General features: G+C 32.4%; 3 protein-coding genes across 3 annotated transcripts; 2 read left to right on the top strand and 1 right to left on the bottom strand.

Moving 5' to 3' along the window:
* Positions 1-2,711: 2,711 nt before the first annotated feature.
* On the bottom strand, positions 2,712-4,628 carry LOC119685192 (protein apnoia). The gene is made up of 3 exons (XM_038099418.1): positions 4,520-4,628; positions 2,975-3,108; positions 2,712-2,912 (listed from the first exon to the last, which is right to left on the bottom strand). Exons 1-3 carry the CDS (start codon positions 4,626-4,628, stop codon positions 2,757-2,759), a joined length of 399 nt encoding a protein of 132 aa, XP_037955346.1. The 3' UTR covers positions 2,712-2,756.
* Positions 4,629-8,097: 3,469 nt separating this feature from the next.
* LOC119676905 lies at positions 8,098-9,355 on the top strand. Its single transcript, XM_038088172.1, has 2 exons — positions 8,098-8,923; positions 9,000-9,355. Exons 1-2 carry the CDS (start codon positions 8,098-8,100, stop codon positions 9,320-9,322), a joined length of 1,149 nt encoding a protein of 382 aa, XP_037944100.1. The 3' UTR covers positions 9,323-9,355.
* Positions 9,356-11,726: 2,371 nt separating this feature from the next.
* LOC119676902 lies at positions 11,727-23,248 on the top strand. Its single transcript, XM_038088171.1, is given in 24 exon segments — positions 11,727-12,500; positions 12,567-12,979; positions 13,113-13,283; positions 13,380-13,477; positions 13,589-14,022; positions 14,129-14,214; positions 14,286-14,413; positions 14,480-14,757; positions 14,811-15,089; positions 15,234-15,614; positions 16,630-16,642; positions 18,774-18,980; positions 19,482-19,849; positions 20,090-20,237; positions 20,294-20,558; positions 20,627-20,797; positions 21,006-21,103; positions 21,169-21,455; positions 21,526-21,672; positions 21,726-21,942; positions 22,003-22,167; positions 22,225-22,340; positions 22,404-22,682; positions 22,747-23,248. Coding segments are annotated over 24 exon segments (5,805 nt in total). The 5' UTR covers positions 11,727-11,811; the 3' UTR covers positions 23,114-23,248.
* Positions 23,249-23,556: the final 308 nt, after the last annotated feature.

Genomic DNA, 23,556 nt, shown 5'->3' with positions numbered 1-23,556 from the left:
AATGCAGTTGCAATCCAGTTTCTGATACGAGTTACACCAATTACAACTAACACTTTAAAGCGTATGTTCGACTTTAAGATTAATGGTTTTAGTGGAAATGGTTTTGAATGTCATATACGTATTCAATATTTTTGCCTTTAGTTTAGTAAATAAAAAAATTATAGATAAGTCTAATCACCCAAAACCATCCGAAATACGCAGCTATTCAATAATCTGGCATAACGAATTCAATAAAAGGCTATCGTAACTGAACATTAAGCAGTTTCTGTTATTTTTGCAATCGACAAACAAATCATTTAAGTATTTATAATCCTCATAAATCGTATCAGCTAACAGAACTGATTTAACACGGCAACTAAAGTGGCGGGTAAGCCAATATAACTTATCGGCGTATGGCTTGTTAACAACATGATGGAACTATAAATTTTCTATTAATTGTAGGAAGTGGCGAACTATGCGCTGCACGTCTAATAATTAACTGTGAAGAAACCCAAGCTATTGCACTTCAAAGTCAAGGCCTGACAGGTGCAACTTCTGGCTGCAGCGCGAGAAAGACTCCAAATGATGATTGACAAGAGTAGAATTAACTTGTCGCATATTTACATATGCAAATTGTCAGTGATGACGTTGAATAAATTGGTGTTTGTTAAGAGACGAATTAATTAATAGACTGCGTTTGCCTTAGAGCAATAATGTAGTATTCTCAAGACAATTATAGATTCGGTATGACAAAGAAAGTAAAACTTGTTGAATCGTTCATTTTAATTAAAGTTATCAGTTCTAGTGAGTAATGAGCAGTGATGTAGTTGTATATATGCTAAAGATAGTTTTCGAATCAATAGCTTCGAAAGTGAGACACATTCTAGTATAGATTGAAAGTAAATAAAAATACTCAAACTGATTTCTTCAAACACTTTCTTTTTTAAAACAGTGAAAAGGAAGTAAATGGATATTATAATTTATGATAAAAACGATAAAAAAAATTCATAATCTGAATGTAGAAATAGGCTCTTTGTCAGAATTAAGGAAATGATATCACTCATGATTGTAATATACTCCAACCATTTAGCAAAAAAATTCTATAAAGAATTGTTGACCCATATATGGGAAAGCGCGAGTCCGAAAACGTTATACGAGTACCAATGAAATGTATATCAACAATCATAATTTAATGATAAAAGTACAGTTCAGTAAGTTTCGATGGAAATAGTGTCCATCTCAAATGATCTCAAATGAACGTGCTAAGAAAACACTTTGTGACAGATTTTTTCATAGACTTCAGCTGGCTAGACCCTGACTAGTGTCGAAAAGGGATACCAATTAAAAATTGCTCAAACTTTCAATTATCCTCCATCATTATATTAGAAATGTACGTTTGGGATGTTCAAGCTTGCAATAACACGTTTTCTATTGACGTAATATGGTTCACAATACAAAGGATTTTAATAGTCGAGATGTTTACATTTCTTTTTATATAGGACGTAATATTCATGATGGATTAGATGTTCATATAACACATTGGAAACTTTATGTTAGAAATTTCTGTCATGCAATAATAACAAAGATATGAAGAAGGTTTTTCTTATGTATGGTTTATGTATGGATATTTATTAAAATGTTTTTGTTCAAACTCAATAAGTTAGAATTCTTCGAATATAATAACGAAGTATTGAAAAGGTGATTTCATTTGTATGTCAAAAATTTGACACAAAATTAATTTTGGACTTGCACGATCTTCAAATTTTACCTTCACCAAAAAAATACAAGTCCGACCTATTTCCCTTTTCCAAAAACACTTTCTTCGTATATTAAACATGTTTAAGAGAAACATTTAAGCACGTACGGTTTTTTGTTGTTGTTGTTGGAGTGATTGGATTTAATAAAATATCTGAACTAAGTAACCATAAAGTCATGAATAGAATTTTAATTATATTTTTTTGACAAGAATTTTCACTTTTATAAAAAAATATTGATTTTTAAAACTAATTTTTAAAAAGAAATGGAATTAATCAATAAAAATAATTTTTAAATTTCCACTATATTTAATTGCAGGAAGTAAATGCTTTGTTTCATAATATTAATAATTTAAAACTATCCAACGCTTTTAATGGCTACCAGTTTACTTTAGATGAGATATTAAAATGAGATGAGATACTTAGAGATATTAAAAAAAAAAGTGTTTTGTTTGTTAAAAGAATAGTGTGTATAAAAACGTATAAAACGTATAAAACTTCATATCCGAACATAATTACTAGAATGTGGTCGAGCTTTCAAATTTAGGTGCATTCCGTCTATTATATGCATATGTTCCATTTTATGCGAATAAATCGTAATGCTTTTAATTATAACGTCCATTTTTTATTGTTTCATTTTCTGCGAAAAGAGAATGTGAATCTCTTGATCATCTTATGGTCATTTTTATACTACCTACCTCACAAGAACATGGAACAAGTCTGATTTCTGACAGATTTAATGTATGCGTAACCAACTGGGTTGTTGGGTGAGATAACTGAGAGAAGACCTCTGATGCACAATCACGAACAATTTAATAAATAAAACAGCTTATTTCGTAGTAAAAAAATTAATTTCTATTTAATAAATAAATAAATAAATAAATAATTCGAAAACATATCCTAACTATGAATAAATTTATTAATATATTTGGTTTTTGGTAGAATCTAACTGATGATCGCGTTACAATTCTTTTGATTTCGAATCCAATTTTTCTGTCAGTCTAGTTAAATCCTGGTGACTATTTATTTCCACTCTTTTTCCAACCAAACGGGCTGTTGGCTATGAGAATGGGAGTAGACAATTGGTACTGGTGCAGGCGCGGCATAAGTAGCAGCAGCAGTTACTTGTGGCAGAGCACGGGAGAGCATTTGTCCAATGGCAAGTACGAGTAGTATAATCTTAAACAAGAGGATATTATTTTCAAAAAGTTTTATAATATTAAGTAAGCCAATATACTTACACCCACGCCCAAGCCTTTCATCGAAACGACTGTAAGAGCAGCTAAGAGTGTTGTGATGACACCAACGACAAATGCTCCAGGAATAACGGCGAAACTTAAACGTTTAAGGAAATGATGGTTAAATGTGCGTCCTTCTATTGAAGAAAGAATATTCTATTAGTAATTAGTATTCTAAATCACTATAAAATTATTGATTTCGTAGTTATACAATTTTTTCTAATATTTGCAATAAAACATTAAATTAAACTACAGCAAAATTTATTATTTATTTAAATATATTATTTATCAAATAGATAATAATAATCAAATAGATCATTTCCTCTCATACACTTTACTAAGGAAGATATTTTCAAGGCACTTTAAATTTGGTTAGTTCTTAGTTTTAGGAATGTGGATATTCACATAATTAATATAAAGTCAGCTTATTATTTCTAAAATTTAGTAGGTTTTAATTGATTAAGTCTTCTGTTAAAATGATACACGATCATAGAACTATGAATTTTGTAATGTAGGCGTTACTACATACCTCAAAAATATGTTTTGTCACAACAGAAACTAAGGCGAAATTATTGTCTATTAATAGATATCTAAAAATATTATGAGAATATGGTGACCTACGACTCCTACGACAAGAAACCAGATGAACGTAAACGCATATGCAAAAAGCGACAAGGAAGTGCAGAATTTATATCAAAGCCCAAGAGTATTTAATCGTATGATTGACTGCAATTATTTTGACGAAAGCTGATTTGAAGTAGTTAAAAAAACTTAAGAACAATGGCGGTACGATAGACATATAACTGGATTACTAACTCAAAAATGTTAAGCTCCTGACAGGAGTGTAGATAATAACAATAATAATAACAATTAGTTTCAATTATAATTGGATTTTTATATTATTTTATCATATTTTTTTTGAAAAAACGTACTAACTCATAAGACAGATAGCAATAGATAACTTAGAATTTTGAACAATTACGTATTAACTAAATATATTCTATCCCATTTTCTGGGTACAACCCCAATGATCTTTTTCAACTTTTCATTTCGAATAACAGATTAAAAATAAAATTTATTTATAATTTTATATATTTCATCGTAGCTTCTGCGAAGTCCTTATTATATATAATTCTTTGTTTAATATATAATATATAATATATATATATATATATAATATATAATATATGTAACATTATCAAAACTAAATGAAGCTTATTCTATATTATTGCCCACACTGTTTACTAATGATACGATTTATTTATTAAATTTTTTCTATGGATATTAATTTCAATTAAATAATAAAAAATATACATTTCCAAAGTGAATTTAAATCTCAAATTTAATAAGAAAATTTTGATTGAATTAGAATCGGAAGTTTTATCAGCACAAAACCTTCAACAACAGCACTACACAAACTATTTATAACGTTTTTTAAATGCAAATCACTTTTTTTTTGATAACACCAATGCCAATATACGAGTATAACGATATAAACAAAAAAGTATCTAGAATTAATTGATTAACAATTTAGTATCTTAAACTGACCAGCGATTTCGGAGGAGCTGTCATTTCCGTTGGTTTGCTGGCATAAGGCTTCATTGAAGGCAAGGCACATGAGCAACGTAGCAATAATAATTCTTTGATTTGCGGCCATCTTGTACTTATTTTTTTTTTATTATCCTTTTTGAAGAAAACAGGATCTATTAATTTGAAACACAGAGCTTATTTGAAACACAATCGAAGCACAAAAAGGAACCAAATTGGTTTGTCGCGACAGTTAATCACCGCTGAATGGTCGTAAAGAATTGACTGAAGTGTGATCGTGTCTTTGGTTTTTTATCGCTTACACCCACGCGTAGTATTTTGATAAAAAGTGTACAAATCAAAACAACAAAATCATGACTTCATGACTTCATTACTTCAGTACTTACATTACTGACCGTCGAATGTCAGCGCTTCATTCACCAACACATGTCCCGCACCGTTTCTCATAATTTTGGACAAAGACGCGGCTACAGTTTGGCGTACGAGAGCAATAGTGCCGTACTGCTTTTACGGCAAAAGAAATTTTGTGTACTTCCCGAACGGTATTGAATGAAAGACCGATTTATTACATTGTCTCGGTTTTCTTGGCTGGGTTAATATGTGCAAAAGACGCAAGCATTAATTACCTGACTTAAAAGGGCTACGGCCAGCGGATATGAAAAGTGTTTTCACTAATCGAAGAAGCATAAATAATAATTCGAATGCATTTCCAATAACAAGACATACATTTTAGTTTTACTATAATTGTAAATTATGGCCTCCTATGGACGTGTTCATAGTTGAGAAACAGTCTCTGCTGATTTTATAAGAATTCTTTCACGCTTTTGAGTTGTAACGACCCACAAAAGAGGGTTACTGAAGTTTAGGTGTGTGCGGTGGCCTGACTCCGTTGCAGCCGTGACCTTACTGGGCACTATTTAGTATCTTTTAAAAATTGCGGTCTCTTTTTGCTTTCATTGATAATATTTTTTTTTTGTTTGAAAAATAATAATAAAATTGTTATGGTTTTTTGGTGTTTTATTGTTTAAAATATTATATGTACATTACAGGCATTTGAGTATTTGAGTATTTGAAACTTACAATCGTAGTTTTCACTCTCTGTTTTTAGTCTTACTTGGTTTCGTTCTCGTTTTTAAAAGTAAGAGTTTTTTCTATAGAAAAAAATTTTCAATTTGTATTGAAGATTGGAAATTATGATTTTCTTTATTTCGATTATTTTTGAATTTAAATAATATAGTTAAAACGAAAGTGTGAACAAATGTTGGGAGAGGCAGGAAGCAACTAACCCTATAGTTAAAGGAATCACGTCGAACAATGAAGTGTGATGATGATTTACAATGTGATAATTCAATTTTCTTAGGAAGATCATGTGAGAAATAAAATGATAATATAGGTAATATTTTTCTTTATTTAGCAACATTGTCTATATACTTCTCTAACATAATGCCTTTCTAGTGAAATAATTTGTGTTTGGCCCCAAAGCAATTGTTAAGTTTCAGCAATTTCTTCATTGTTGGAACTAAATATCTTTCCTTGTAGAATTCTTTCTAGGTTAGCAAACGGGTAGAAATCACTATAATTTTTAGAAAACGATGATGGGAAAGTAGTTTGTAATTATATTTTGTAATTATACTAGTTGATTCTAGTTGATTATACTAGTACAGTATCTTGGATGTTGATCCAAGATCCAGTTCATAAGTAATTCATACATACTGCTTCTGCAATAAACCCAATAATAGATATAGTGCAGTATTAAACACAACAATAATAACTTTTAAACCTAATAAAAAATATTATATTTCATGAAAATTGTAAATGGTTTGAGATTGTTGAAAAACGATAGAGGTGGTGTGAAAGCGGTCATCTATTGCTACCCACTATTATAAAAATTTTCGATTTACGGTTTTACGATTGCCTTTGTTACTTAAATTACGTTTACTTAAAACCTTATATCTACAAATATTCTGGAACTTTCTTTAATTTGGACAAAGAATAATTGCTTGTAAACTATAGTACAAATTTAAAGTATTTATTTGTGTTTAGTGTTGAAAGGACCCAAACTATTTTATGAATTGACATCCTATATTAGAAACGCATACACCAAGCTCGCTAAGCTTTTCTTTGAAAAAATGAAAGTCTAATCATACGTTTATAAACATTAATTCAAAACGGATCTACTTAAATTATTTATCTTTCTATTTTTAATGGATTTACTTAAGAAAAACAAAAACAAGAAAACTTTCTAGATTGCAATTTCAGTTTTGATGTTAAATGCTAAATGCTAAATGCCGCCAACGACTCCGAGCAAATGATCCATTTTATAATCAAAACAGATACATAATAGCGTTGTTTTATACACATATGTTAACATACTAAATTTATCTATATAAATGTATAAAACTATATAAATAAATATATATATATATATATAGTTTATATCTCTATATCTGTATGCATAGAGGATGAAGCAGAACACCTCATAAATTAAACTCAATTGTGGAGTTGACAAAACTTTCACGTTCGATTTATTTGAATTTAATGTGATTTTGCTGGCTTTTTAAAATTATTTCATTCATAAGCATTAAGAGTTTCTAGTAATTTTAACTAATTAAAATGTTGGCTACTAATTATAGAATAAACTAGATTTAATTGTTAATTGTGCAGTGATTAAATGCATAAGACAGAAAAGAAGCGGTGCGAATATGGCTGTACTTCCATGATTGCTTTTGAGCTGTTGGAGCTGTGCTTGCTCCAATGGGTCAATAATGCTTTGATGTACGATTAAAGCTGCTATCTACACTCTACACGCAAATCGATTGCGTTCTTTCAATGAACTCATAAACGTAACCCGTAGACTGCCGCATGTGTTAAAGGACGATTATACTAAGGCAATACATTGCAGTTAATGCAAACAGTCAGTTAGATAATCAAACGGACAAACTGATGGAGAATGATATGTAAAACTGCAGTGAGCATATCAATCTAAAAATGGTTTAATTCTAGAATAATAATAATAAACCTGATTTAATATATCCGCATGACTCTCATACATCGGATAAACGTTCGTAGCCAGAAGATATTTTTTCAATGTTGATTGAAACGTGACCAAAGTGCTGCATCTGAGTTACCTAGTTTCCAGCTATGTGCAAGTGAGCAGCGACTTGCTTGCCACTTTTTCGTTCCAGGTTAGCATTGAGTGCAAGAACTGGTCGATATTGTCTTGCACTGCGGCTGGAATTTCTAGAATTTCTTCGCTTTGTAGTAAACCAATTGCGAGCGAGACACACTTTTATTGCGGTAAGCGGTTTTCTTGGCTTTACATCCTCTCAGCATAGATGTGCAGTTGAAGCACTTGCTCCCAGTGGTTTACAGAAAAACTCAAAAATCTTTGGCTTCTGAGTTGATAAAAGCATCTGTAGTTTCTGTTAAGAGCGCATTTGTTAAAGCTACGTTCCAAAGCTCACACTAAAAGAAAGTGAATATTTATTAGCTACAAAAATTGTGTATTTTGTTTATTTTCTATAAGGACAGCAGCGTTTAGCTTTAATCTTTTGTGCTCAATATAATATGTGCCTAAAATGCATGCGTTAGTGAAATTTATAATAATTTCTTGCACATTTTCGATATTAACGAAAGCTGCAGCGTTTGATGAAACAACAATTAGCGCAGATGAAGATACACTGGAGTTGAACACATATACGGACGACATACTGGACGACGATGAACAAGTAGCAGTGGCAAGTGACAGCAACAATGTGAAGCGTAGTTTAGAGAATAGCGCTGAAGTACACAATGATTATTCAAAACAGCACCATCACTCCGAGTTTAAACGACGCGCGAAGCCACTTAAAAGTATTTTCATGGGAATTTATAAGAACTATAAGAGCACCTACTTGGGTAATAAAACTTTAACGGATTACAAGAACAAATTACGTGAACGCACCGCTGCACCTGATATAACAACTGAATCAGTAATGAAACCAAATACATCCGCGTTAAGTGAAGGAGCTGAAGATAGTAGTTTATTCGAGACATCGACTGAGAACAATGAAGGAAAGCAGGAGTTCGATAGCTACGCAGAATCGAAGAAAAACAACGGCTCTTACGCGTTAAAAACAAAGAAGGCTATTACTGGGTTGACGACACGTAAAATGGAACGAAAACGTAAACGTAAAACACGTAATAAGATAAATAAAAAACAACGTAAGCGTCTTAAGCGCCCCCAACCATTAAGCAATTTCGATCCTTTATTATATGTTTACGATAGCGAATATCACTATAATGTGGGTTCTGGTGTTAATATGACTTTGGATATGAAAAACGATTTAATCAATGTTAACTTGGATACCGATAATCTAAAAGAAATTATTGACGGACGTTGGCTTAACGATAACAGTGAAGAAGGTATCAAAGAATTAAATATCTATTATCTCACATAATATTTATAACTTTTTGTTTGTATCGCTTCATTTATTTAAAGGTCGTGGCAAAAAATACGATATGATTACCAAAGTTTTACCCCTCTTTATATTGCCTTTCCTGATACAATCAGCAATCGTTCCATTTTTGGTGACTAAGCTGAAGCTGCTCGTCATGAAATCCATACTCGTTGGCAAATTGGCTATTTTCTTGCTTATACTCTCCGCCATAAAAAATAATAGTAAATCACCACAAGCTTACGAAGTTGCACCTTCTTACTGGGCTGGCGAGCCAAGTCGTAGATCGGAATTGGCTGCAATCGCGTCCTCTGCAGCTTATAATGGATACCGCGTTGAAGGCAAACCTACCGCTTGGATTAATTGATATCTTATTTGATAATTTCATTTGTGCAATAAAAGTCAGGAGTTTTATTTGTAAGAAAAAATATTGATTTTGAAATTTTCTTGTCCGAGTTATGTTAGAAAAAATTATGAAAATCAGTAATTATTCTGTTTAATGTTGTATTTGTGATATTCGTAAACACTTCAAATAATTCTTTTAATTCCCAACACTCACTTTACGAAATTTTCTTTTAAAATTGGTTTAAAGTAATCAGAGTACAGAACAACGCCGATTTTTTTAGCCGAGTTCCATTTGGAAATACGATAAAGGTGTTCTTTCTTATATAGCCATTTTTGGGGACAGACACAACTGTTTTATGAGACAAATGTAGGAACGTGGGGAGACACTTTCGTCAATTTTATTGATGTTATGAAATTCTTTTATACTCCATTTCGGTAACAATATTGGCAACAATTACAGGAACAACTTATGGTGATTGATACTTATAATTTATTCGATACTTATGGTTTATTAGTTGATAACGATAGGTAATCAGCAAAAACATTTGTTTGTTAAAAATTTATATTGAAAATTTACCGCCATTTTAATGTTAAAACTTGACTTTTTTGTCCAAAATTAATATCTCAAAAGGTTTTGATTTTTTACAACTTTTGACGTGGTTTAACACAACAGCAGTGCATCTGGATACTTATTTCAAATTTTGGTGATGAAACGTCTTCAAGGATTAGTGTACACAATCAAGGATTGCGTGGTCGTACCTCGCTCGTCGATAGTATATGAATACCGAAAAGTTAGTCTAATATCAGTTTCTATACCACAAATTGAAATATTGTCATGTGACATATTTTGAGATTGAGGCTCCTTCCATACATATAACTTTGCAGGAAGATTTGGCCATCAGAAAGTTATGTCCGTGATGTGTCTCCCATATTTTATTCTCGTACTTCAAAGATACAGTTCACGGCGACGATTTCATCGTCAGAAGAAGCTGCTAACGCGTTTAAAAACCATGTTTTTTAGGCACCGACTTTTCTGTGAGAAAAATGGTTCATTAATTGGTTTGAGCGCATGCAAAATTGTATATCTGCATGTTGGAGAAAATTTTATAAACCAACAAAACGATTTCTACTGACAAATTTTTTTTTTGTTTTAACTAAAGACTTACTCAGAGCCCCTCGAAGTACACGTGACACTAGCGAATGGAGTGATATATTTATGAGATATCATCAAAAAGCGTCAAACTTTCGTCAAACTTAAGACTCTCACTATATTTTAAATGAAAATATTTGAAAGAAAATAATTTCCGCACTGCGATGGAAAATAAGGCCCTGTGGATGGGGGAATGACTTTAATGAATGAACCAAATATAGTTTTAAATTAAACTCATAATCTAATTCAGCAATAATAAGCTTATCATCTTAAACTTTTATTTATACGATATTTTAGATTTGTTGATGATTGATTAATTTACTATAAAAAAAATTTGAACTTATCGTTTTTGAATATAAGCTCTACGCATTATTCGTATTATCAAATATATTTAAAAATGGTTTGGTGAAATGAAGAATATTATAATTCTGCTCGTGTCTTTGTGGAATAGTAATTAAATATTATTGTTATAATATTATAGTGATATTAATAGTCATGCGTGAGGAAATTAGATGTGCTCCAGATATCTGGATCCAATCGATTTTGACAGAGTATTAATACTGTTTTATCAGATGATGACGTTTTTGAAAAATGTATTATGAAATATCCGTAATATAAATACTTTCACACGTCTGCAAATTGTTTACATATCGCACACAATTTCTGAGATAAAATTAATTTTGATAGAAGTCAGTAAATGGAGCCGTTAAGCATATAAATAGTTCAGACAAAACGAGTATAATCGTGTTATAATAAACTGTTGTTTTAATCAGTTTCTTATCAACAGTAATTTTAATATTCTTGTTCCTTTTGAGTTATTAGAAAAATCGATTATCGTAAGTTAATAATTATATGATAAAATGTCTTCTATGTTAACAGAGACGAGTATAAATACACATTGTAGTAGTAATGTTTCACATCATTATGTTCATTAGTGTCATTAAGACTTCTAAAATGTTTTATTGTAGTTTATCTAGTGCTTGGTATTGGAAGACATTTCAAAATAAAGTTACTAAAATATTTTGTATTTAATTTGATTTACTGAAAATAAAACTTTAAAGCTTCACTTAACCATCTTAATCGATTGCGTTTTATGGTTTTGCACACTGGGTTTATCTGCATGATTTCGTTAAATACGATTAGATAAGTAATCATATGCGATAATATAGTCACATAATAATATTGAGATATCTTTGTCTTAATAGGCAAATTATAGCAAGGAATATATAAACTATTTCAAGTAGTTGCGTCGCACTTTAGTCTGAAAATAGACTTAGTAGGTGAACGTTCGTAAAATATATAAGTGCATGATATCGCATAAAAAGTTTTAAATTGGAGTGTGTAATAATCTTAAACACAAAATGATTATAACCGCAAAACTTGTGGCTATCATTTTGGGGTTGGCTTTAACGGCCTTTACAGTGTCAACAATTGTTTTGGCGGTACAAAAATCTAACCTCCAGGATGAATTGAATGAAGCAAAGGAGAAGTTAGATATGCTCGAACAAGCTGCGCAGTCAACCTCTACGAGTACAACTACAACTACAACAACAGTGAATACACCCACAGATGGCCCCACAACATCAGTGGCAACGACTACTACTGAAGCACCTGAAAATGTAAACTCAAAGTCATAAACATTCCTATCCAATTCACTTTAATTTTTTTTAAAATTTAAGATTAACTACCGTTTGCCGAGTACAATGTATCCTACAAATTATGATATTTACTTAAACCCAGATCTAGGGAAGTTTAATTTCACTGGCCAGGAATTAATTACAATTACAATCACACAGAAGACTGACCAAATAATACTGCATTCACTTAATTTAGCGATTCAAAGTGTTTACTTGACGGGCGCTGGTAGCAGTACTATCTACGTGAAGAACTTTTATTTGGATCCAGTAAGAGAGTTCCTTGTTATAGAACTAAGTGAAACTTTATCAGTCGGTCGAGTGTTTCGCTTGGGCATTATTTTTGAGGGCGAAATGTTGAATAAAATTGTTGGTTTGTATAGTTCATCATACTCGAAGGAGGATGGTAGTAGAAGGTAAAGCACTGTGAAGGCAAAGCTGTTGGTTGTTGACAGATTATAAAAAATTTTGTTTATTTACAGAACCATTGCAACATCGAAATTCGAACCTACCTATGCGCGCCAAGCTTTTCCATGTTTTGATGAGCCAGCAATGAAAGCAACTTTTGAAATTACTTTAGTGCATCCAAGTGATAATGGTTACCATGCACTGTCCAACATGGATATTGCGCAGGAATTGAATCAAGGACTCTATAAAGAGGTCTATTTCAAGAAGAGCGTTGCTATGAGCACATATTTAGCTTGTTTCATTATATCTGATTTTGCTCATAAGAGCGATTCCATTGAGACACATGGCATTGGCGACCCGTTTGAGTTGCGTGTGTTTGCTACCCCCCAACAAATCAATAAAGTAGACTTTGCGTTAGATGTGGGTAAAGCCGTGATTGAATATTATATTGACTACTTCCAAATTGAATACCCGCTACCAAAATTAGGTAAGCATTTAAACGTGTGTTTAATTATAAAATATTGATGAGAGATAATGTACTCTTATCGGATATAAATATAAGCGATTTTATTTATTATATTTAGTATTTATTTATTATATGTATTTATTATTATTTATAGATATGGCAGCTATTCCAGATTTTGTTTCGGGTGCGATGGAACATTGGGGGTTAGTAACTTACCGGGAAACTTCGTTACTCTACGATGAAACAGTGAGCTCTTCAGCGAATATGCAAAGAGTCGCTAGTGTCATTGCCCATGAGTTCGCACATATGTGGTTTGGTAATTTAGGTAAGAAACTCATAGCAGACTGTAAGTAAGACTGCAACTATTAGGTTATAATACTCTATCGCGCCTTTTCAAAACGGTGTATATTTTGTGTTTTAGTTACTATGAATTGGTGGAACGATTTATGGTTAAATGAAGGTTTTGCCAGTTATATTGAAAACAAAGGCGTTAATGCAAAATTCCCGGAGTGGAATATGGTGAGTTTTAATCATACTCCAAATCTGTATTCTTTACTGTAAAGAAAGATGTAAAGAATTTTTGATTTAATTATTTTAACTTATATATTATAAAATGTATTATTATTTTAGTTAGATCAGTTTATTATTGGAACCTTGCATGGTGTGTTGAGTTTGGATGCCACACTGGGTTCTCATCCCATTATACAAGTGGTTGAGAACCCCGATCAAATCACTGAAATATTTGATACAATTACGTATTCGAAAGGTTCTTCTATTATTCGTATGTTAGAAGGTTTTCTTGGTCCTGCTATTTTTCAACAAGGTGTTACAAACTACTTAAATAAATACAAGTTCGCTAATGCTGAAACCAAGGATTTTGTGACTGAAGTAAATAACTTAGTGGATTATAATGTGGAGGATATAATGCGTACCTGGACCGAACAAATGGGTTTTCCAGTTGTGAAAGTCACACAAACCTCACCCACTGAATTGAAATTGAAACAAGAGCGCTTCTTTTCTAATCCGGATGATTACAATGGGTCTTACGATGATTCGCCTTTTAAGTGAATATCTTTTAAAATTTATTTGATGATAATTTTTTTAAATATTTTATTTTATATGCAAAAATGATGTTGAATATTTTAATTACAATTACTTTCTTTTGTTTAGTTACACCTGGTCTATTCCAATTACATACAAGACTAGCAGTGCAGCAGAATCGGTGTTAGTATGGTTCAATTACGACCAAGAAGAAAGTAAGTGTCAGAGAAGTGAAAAACTCTAAAATTCGCGAACATAAGTCAAATTGATCTTCATTTATTTGCAGTAACGATTCAGCTGCCAAGTGCTGTCAATTGGGTAAAGCTTAATAGCGATCAAATAGGTTACTACCGCGTAAATTATGAAACCGCAATGTGGGATAACTTGGCCAATCAGCTGGTTAATGATCCAACTGTAAGTCACTGTATTAGTAAGAATTTATTTTCAGCTGTTATATTATTCCTTTATTTTCTATTGTAGGTCTTTACTATTGGTGATCGTGCCTGTTTATTGAATGACGCATTCGCATTAGCGGATTCAACACAACTTCCTTATGACGTTGCTTTGGATATGACAAAGTATTTGAGCAAGGAGGCAGATTATGTACCATGGAGTGTTGCTGCTAGCAAATTGACATCCCTAAAACGTACACTTATGTTTACGGATGTTTATTTGGACTATATCGATTATGCCAGAGAACTTATAGAACCCATATACGAAAGCGTTACATGGACAGTAGGAACGGATCATTTGAAAAAGTATTCCATATTAAGCATACAATTTTTCAATTATGCGATCAATAAAATTTCAGTCGTTTACGAGTTACGGTGCTGAGTGCTGCCTGTTCACTTGGCTTGAAATCTTGTTTGACGGAAGTTTCCAATGAATTCAATGATTGGCTTGCTAATGATGCTCAACGTCCCAAGCCAGATGTGCGTGAAATTATTTATTTTTACGGAATGATGGAAGAAGGCAATGAACAAACCTGGGAACAGATATGGGAGTTGTTTATAACTGAAACTGATGCTAGTGAAAAATCAAAACTTATGTACGGTCTTAGTGCAGTCCAGGTTCCATGGATATTAAGCCGGTATTTACAGAATACATTTTAAAATAAAAATTTTTACCTGTTGTAAATATTATTTAGATCAAATAATATTATTTAGATTAAATAATATTTGTGATATTATTTTATATATTTTCTAAAAATTATTTTTTATTCTACACATATTAGGTATATTGATTTGGCCTGGAATGAGAACTACGTACGCAGTCAGGACTATTTCACTTGTCTACAGTATATAGCTGCTAATCCGATTGGAGAGCCAATAGTGTGGGAATATGTACGTGAAAATTGGCCTAAATTGGTTGATCGATTTGGGTTAAACGAGCGGTATTTGGGTAATCTGATACCATCGATAACAGCACGTTTTTCAACTCAAACGAAATTAGAAGAAATGGAATATTTCTTTGCTAAATATCCAGAAGCAGGCGCAGGCACAGCTGCACGAGTGCGAGCTTTGGAAACCGTCAAAAACAACATAGTATGGTTAGAAAATAATCGCGATAAGGTTGCGAATTGGTTGGAGGATCAAAAGAAGCACGTACAAATTTCGTAATGAATTTAGTATTTAATTAATAATAAATATTTTTGAACAAATTTATTGCAAATCAATAAACTCAAAACACACAAAAATTGAATGAAGGCGTTTGTTTATGTGTTTCTTTATGACTCTTTTATTTTATAAATTCATTACACTTGCCAAATACAATAGTTTTCCGATAAGATATACCATATTATCCAAGTTATAGATTCCAAGGTAATTTCCTTCTTTTGCGTCTGATAAGCTAATTAGTTGGCTGACAACCGCATTACCACTGATGTGTGTTAAGCGTTAAAAGATAAGTACTGCGAAAATCGATAAGCTGGTATAAATAGTATGCCTAATCGGAAGGGTGTGCGTCTCTTCCTTCTGCATTGCATTAACGGAATTTGATGAATTATCTAATTTTTAACAATACTACTTTATATATTTAGTAAATACGTAGATACATTTCTTAAAATTTTTGATATATCATTATTACGTGAATATTTTTGTATTGAAAGTCCGTAAAATTGTTGTAGTTTTCTTGGTATTGTCAAAAATAATTCTGCATTTGTGTAAATTCATATGTTAATATGAATGGAAATAGTATGATGGTTTTCCTCACAAAGTTGTTTTATAAACAGTTTTACTTCGTTTATAAAATTTACCATTCGTGACAAAACCAACTTTATTGTAGCTTGTAGAAACTTTCCCATGATTTTGGCTTTAGTATCATTTAGATCAGTTGCTAGATCGTATAGCTAAACAACTCAACTGCTAGAACTTCTATGTATCTCTAGATAACTAGTTATCATCAATATGTTGATAAACAACGGAGTTGCCACTTTCTTAAATAATTGCTGACTCGTCAAACAACACTCGAAAAATAAAGCATTAACATATATACATATTATTTCCCTATGTAAGCAAGCGAATTTATTCTATAAGGGGTTTTTGAAACTTGCGGTTTTTGGAAACGTTCTCTTGTGTCGCGATGGCTTGCATTTTTTTTTCAAACATTTTCACGGAAAACATATTTTTTAGATACTTATGCAAAGTAATGGTTAAATGATGAAAATGACTACATACAGGAGTTCAAAACCTTTCATGTCAGGTATTCTAAGTAAGAGTAAAGATCAGTAAAATATTTTATTTACTAAAAGAAAAGATCAGTAAAATATTTTATTTACTAAAAGACACTTCTAATGCTGAACAGAAATGGCATCCGACTTGTCACAGGGTTTCTCATTGGACATTGCAGAGTTCTTGCTCTTACTAGCATCAGTCGAACTTAGATATTACAAAAGACGACAGCTGCAGAGTTTGTTGCGATAAAGAGGAAACAGCAGAACACATTTTGTGTCACTGTGATAGACTCGCCAGACTCAGACTTCGGTACTTATCAATTGCCTATCCACTTATAACGGAATTAGGCAACATCTCGCTAAAGGATATAATGGCGTACTTAACTGCTATTCGTCTATGTAACTGAAGTGGGTATGTCACAATTAACCTCAAAGGATGCAGTAACGTGGTGAGAAGTTCCCAACCCGTTTTAAAATCTAATCTAATCTAATCTATGTATACCTTATTAATCATCATCATCTCATAACTTCGTTATCTCGATCGCGGAGATCTTTGGCGATCTGCAAATGGAAAACATATAAAAATTGATGTCTTATTTACGGGAAAAATGAAAAACAGAATGTTGGCCTGTATAGCAGCATGTATCTAACAAAAACTGAAAAACGCAGGTAAATAAGTGATCGGCCATCCATAAGAAAGCTCTATAGCATCTTTGAATTAATAAAAATTCAGCCAGAAATTATGCAGTACAATTTGAAAAGAACTCATATTCAAGTTCAAAGTGGAAGTATTGATGCTAAAGGAATTGGAGACAATTTCCAGATCCGAGTTTTGCCACAGTTTACCAACAAAGTGAATAAAGTAAACTTTGCTCTGACCAATGTTGTAACCATAACTGAATTCTATAACAGCTGGAAGAAATAATTCTCCAGTTGTGGAGGTCAGACAAAGCTCACCTACTGAGCTTACACTGAAATAATAGATCTTCTCTCCAAATCCGGAAGACTACAGTGGGTGTTTCGATGATTCACCTTTTAAGTAAATGTTTTTAAAAATCATTCAATCAAAACTACTTAAATAAACGAGTTTGGTGGATAATCTAACGTACTATGCATAGCCTATTAGTTCTTGTTTTTCACTACGATGTGAGATTTTATAAATGAGCTTTGGCAGTAGTATTTACAATTATTTCAGGATATTTAAATCAAGGGGAGATTACGTAGATTTCAGAACGCAAGATATGTTCAACAAAATAGAATAGGCAACTTCTCTCCAAAGGACATAATGGTGTTCTTAACTGTTATGGAATTAAAGTGGGTATGTCTCAATAATCCTCAAAGGATACAGTGACGTGGTGATAAGTTCCCAACCCATTTTTTTAAATATAATCTTAAAATCTAAAATAGAGTTCGAAATTCGTTACAATTCTGTTGTTTTGTGTTTGTTAATTAACCAGTCATTTAACGCATCTTCTCGTATTTAATTCCAAAATTTAATTATTATTTGCCTTTATTTTTTTTTATTAACGCGTCGAAGAATTCCGAAAATTCTGCTTCGCGAAGAGTAGATCACTGCTAATAATAAAACCACAAAAAATAAATAAATTTGTTTGCTTATATATTTCTTTACGACATTCCCATTTTATGAATTTATTATTTAGTATTAGTTAAGTTATACACCAAGTCCAATACTAATCGCACAAATTGATGCGTTTTCATTAAACACCAGGTGTTGGTCTTTGCGACTTAATCAATGTCATTTCCTTGGATTAACTGATAAGCGTTATGGATACCGCATTAGCTATGGTATGCGTTAGGCCTTTGGCGTGCGAGGCACTTTAACTCTGCGTCGATAAATAACTACTGTAAATCGCGATAAACTGGTATAAGTAGTGTACCTAAGCACGAATTTTCGCTTATCTGCTGATAATGATAAGAAACACCTTTTTAATTTATATACAATTAGTCGATTGGCAATTTGTATGCCAGATTTCGTATTCAGTATCGATCTGTGTGCTAAAGTGTAAAATACGAAAATCACAGATAAACACAGATAAGCTTTTATATAATAAATTCGTAAAAATTGTTTAAAACACAATGAAGATAGGGGCTACCAAACTACAAACCGCCCTTTGCTGGGGGATCGTGGCTTTTGCGGTAGCTACCATTGTGCTCGCGATACAAAATGCAAAAATCAATGCGGATTTGAAAGATGTGAAAGAGAAACTCGACTACTTGGAGTCGCGACTGGAAGGCGAAGTACATCCCCGAAGTGTTCGTGCACTACTGTCGAATGATGATACCGAAGAGGTGAGTGCTTCTAATTAAGGCATAGATCCTGTGGTAATTTTCATATTAATGAAAATGTTCAAATTCCATGAAAGAAATTTGAAAAATCGTATCCATTTTTTATGTAAATTTCAACATTCAAATACTGAGTAAAATAGCATTGGTCACAATTGGCTATCACGGACAGTATACGAATGTCAACACCGAACAAAAATTCCAATTATTCTATAATTGGCGAGTTTGTATAGGGTGTTAATCACTGTGTAAACGTCAATTTTGTGAAAATATTAAGTGGATAGTTCTCTCATATATACGGTGCATATGTCAACCGCTGGATTCATTGTTATACTTTAACTATATGTAGTTCAAGTGTAACATTGATTTCGATATAATCTCGCTATTATTATATTGATATTTAGAAAAATATATTTGAAAACTATCCCAATCTAGGATTAGGATTCAATCGTCACCTGAAAACTGAGTGAATTATATTGTTTAAAATCCACAATATTTTTTTTTCAGATAGATTACAGATTGCCATTAAGTCTTGCTCCAACACATTATGATTTGTATTTGCATCCCGATATTGAAAATGAAATATTTACGGGTCAGGAACTCATTGACGTCACAGTTTATGAAAACACAAAGCAAATAATTCTGCACTCTTTAAATTTAAACATACAAAATGTTTACGTTACGAGGTCTGGAAACACTTTGGAGATTGAAAGCTATTACCTTGAAACCAAAAGGGAGTTTCTTATAGTTAATATGGAAGAGGATCTACTACAAGGAATGAAAATAAAAATCGGCATCTTATTTGCGGGGGAAATGAAAAATAAGATTGTTGGCCTGTATAGCAGCACGTATCTCACCGAAACTGAAGAACGCAGGTAAATCATTAATCGTTCAAGAAATCGTTAACAAGAAAGCTCTGTAAGCTTTATAGCATCTTTGAATTAATAAATGTCAGCCAGAAAATATGCAGTACAATTTGAAAGCAACTCAAACCTAAGTTAATATACGTTCTTAGCACATATATTGCAGATATGTTTATAGAAATATCTTACTTATAAATATATATACATATATACATTATTTATTATTTTAATCTAATTTAATTGCACTTTAAGAGCTATTGCTACATCGAAATTTGAACCCACATATGCACGTCAAGCATTTCCGTGCTTTGATGAGCCTGCTATGAAGGCAACTTTTGAAATCGTTTTGGTACGCCCAACTGAAGATGGATATCATGCGCTTTCCAACATGAACGAACTGGTAAAACCATAAATTTTGATATTATATTTCCATATTAAATAGCCACGGTTTATCAGAAATCTGTAGCCATGGGAAAATATACCGAAACTTATTTTGCAAAAAGCGTTGCGATGAGCACTTATGTTGCTTGTTTTATTGTTTCTGATTTTGCGCACAAAACTGAAAGAATCGATACGAAAGGAGTTGGAGACAATTTCGATATCCGTGTTTTTGCCACAGCTCATCAATTGAACAAAGTAGACTTTGCTCTGACCACTGCTGTGGCCATCACAGAATTCTACATCAGCTATTTCAAAGTTCCATATCCACTTCCTAAGTTGGGTGAGTCCTTGCTACCGGTAAAAAAAGAACAATTTACTTAATATAGTTTTTCATTGGTTTTCATTTAGATATGGCAGCCATTCCAGATTTTGTTTCAAACGCCATGGAACATTGGGGACTAGTGACTTATCGTGAAACTGCACTTTTATATGACAGCAGTTACAGTTCAACTTGGAATAAGCAGCGAGTTGCAGTTGTTGTCGCCCATGAATTAGCACATATGTGGTTTGGTAACTTAGGTAAGGTAATATAATTTTATTGATAATCTTTTCGTATTTTATATTTCAAAGTTAATTGTTTACTACCATATATAGAAGAAAAGTTATGGAGATAACGATAAACTTCGTTTAGCACCTAAAAGAAATTTTAATGCCAATATATTCGAATGGCAGATACTATCTGTTCCTTCATTAAACTGTTACGCTTTAAAATGCTTTTCTTTTACAGTTACTATGATGTGGTGGAATGATTTATGGCTAAATGAGGGTTTTGCAAGATATATGGAATACAAGGGAGTTAATGAAGTATACCCCGAATGGGGAATGGTTAGTTAATTTAAGTATATGTTATTTGACCATAAAAATTACTAAACACTCATCATATTACTCAGCTCAATCAATTCTTGATACATGCTCTACATAGTGTAATGGCTTACGATTCTTCAGTAGCTTCTCATCCTATTATACAAACTGTAGAGACTCCAGATCAGATTACAGAGATATTTGATACAATTAGTTATGAAAAAGGAGCTTCTGTAATACGTATGTTAGAGGATGTTACAGGAGAGAAGTTCGAAGCAGCTGTTACTAGTTACCTAACACATTTTAAATTTCTTAATGCAATCACGGGCGATTTTATAAGAGAACTTGAGTTACAGGAATTGGATTTTGATGTGGAGTAAACTCCTTGAATATTTGATTGTGGCTTCCAAAACTTAATAATTTAATTTTTAATTTTGTATCGTTAGACTTTTTATGCGCACGTGGACAGAGCAGATGGGTTTTCCGGTTGTTGAAGTTATTCGTACCACATCCACCACATTCAGACTAACACAAAAGAGGTTTTTCAGTAACATTGAGGATTATAATGCAATTTACAATGACTCAGTTTTTAAGTATGTTTAGACTTATATTCAAGACAATAAAAGTTTGATGTATTTGTACACAGCTACACATGGAGCATACCTCTTACATATTATACTGATCTCGACTCAAGTACTATTGAACGTAGATGGTTCAACCACGATGAGTCTATTGTGGAAATAATGGTTGATCCAGAAATAAAGTGGATTAAGATAAATGTAAATCAAGTGGGCTTTTACCGTGTCAACTACGCTGACAATACTTGGCATGAAATAATTGCACATTTGACTGCCACACCAGAGGTAAGCTGTTGAATCTAGTAATCGATCTCATAAAAAAATTGGATTCGTGTACTCTTACAGACGTTTAGCATTGCGGATCGTGCACATTTACTAAATGATGTTTTTGCTTTAGCTGATGCCAATCAATTGAGTTACGATATTGCATTGGACATGACTAAATATTTGGAAAAGGAAAACGATTTTGTGCCATGGTATGTGGCGGCAACAAAGCTTCAATCTTTGCAGGTAATAATAGACATTCAAAGCAATTTTAGTTTTATTTTTCGATTTTTCCAATCCTAGGTAAGCTTAAGATATACTGATGCGTATATCGATTACTTGGCGTATGCTCGAAATTTGTTGGATAAAATCTATTCACAAGTTACTTGGGAAGTAAAAGAGGAAGACCACTTAAATAAGTAAGTTGGATTCACTTTTACAGATTATAGCGGTGATAACTTTCTTATTCAATCGTAACTTAGTCGTTTACGTGTAAGCGTGTTGACTGCCGCTTGTTCGCTTGGTGTGCCAGATTGTCTCAACGAAGCCGCTACCAGATTCACCAGTTGGCTCGCAATACCTGAAGATAAACCTCATCCAGACTTACGTGAGATTGTGTACTATTATGGTATGCAGCAAATAGGAAAACAGGAACATTGGGACAAAATGTTGGTGATATATTTGAAAGAGCAAGACGCTAGTGAGAAGATCAAATTGATGTATGGTCTGTCAGCAGTACGCATACCTTGGCTACTATACAGGTGAAGCATAGGTTCATATAATTTCAAATAAAAGGAAATAGTGTTGTATTTTTTAACATTTTAGCTTTATTGAATTAGCCGAACAGGAAAAATATGTACGACGGCAAGATTATTTCACATGTCTACAGAATATCGCTACAAATCCAATCGGCACACCTATAGTATGGGAGTTCGTACGTGAAAATTGGTCAAAGCTAGTTGATCGTTTTGGTTTAAATGAGAGATATCTTGGTCGTATGATACCATCTATCACACAAACTTTCGACACTGAAACCAAATTAGAAGAAATGTCAGAGTTCTTCAATAAATATCCTGAAGCTGGTGCGGGTGCAGCGTCGCGTAAACAAGCTTTGGAGACTGTCAAATATAACATAAAATGGTTGGCAGAAAATAAAGATAAGGTGGCAACATGGCTAAATTCTCAAAGATAATTACGTACTAATAAAAATATTTTGTGAAATTAAAATACAAAACCAGAACAGTAATAAATCTGTATAATAAGACGACAACGATTGTGTTTGATAAAAGTCACTAATTGTACTATTTTGGCAATAAATTTTATTTGAGAAATATTCATGTGTTATTTAAAATAAAAATAGTTAAGAATATTAACAAAACGAAAATCCCACCACACTAGAGCCCTATATTTGAGAGGCCTATATTGAGAGAGCTATATTTATTTTTAGTGCACTATAGTAATTACTTTATGTCGTTAATGGCATTGGCCTAATAGGAAGATCAGTAACAGAAATGCAAAATGTGTTTTTAAGAGCAGACAACAGTTCGAAATGAAACTTAACAAAGGACTTAATATCGAATACAAAACGAAAGTGCTGTTGTCAGCCAAGGAGCAGATTCCTACCATCGACTATTG

Source organism: Teleopsis dalmanni, chromosome 2 (assembly GCF_002237135.1).
Source record: "Teleopsis dalmanni isolate 2A chromosome 2, ASM223713v2, whole genome shotgun sequence".
Taxonomy (NCBI): domain Eukaryota; kingdom Metazoa; phylum Arthropoda; class Insecta; order Diptera; family Diopsidae; genus Teleopsis; species Teleopsis dalmanni.
This window is presented reverse-complemented; position numbering and strand designations above follow the sequence as displayed.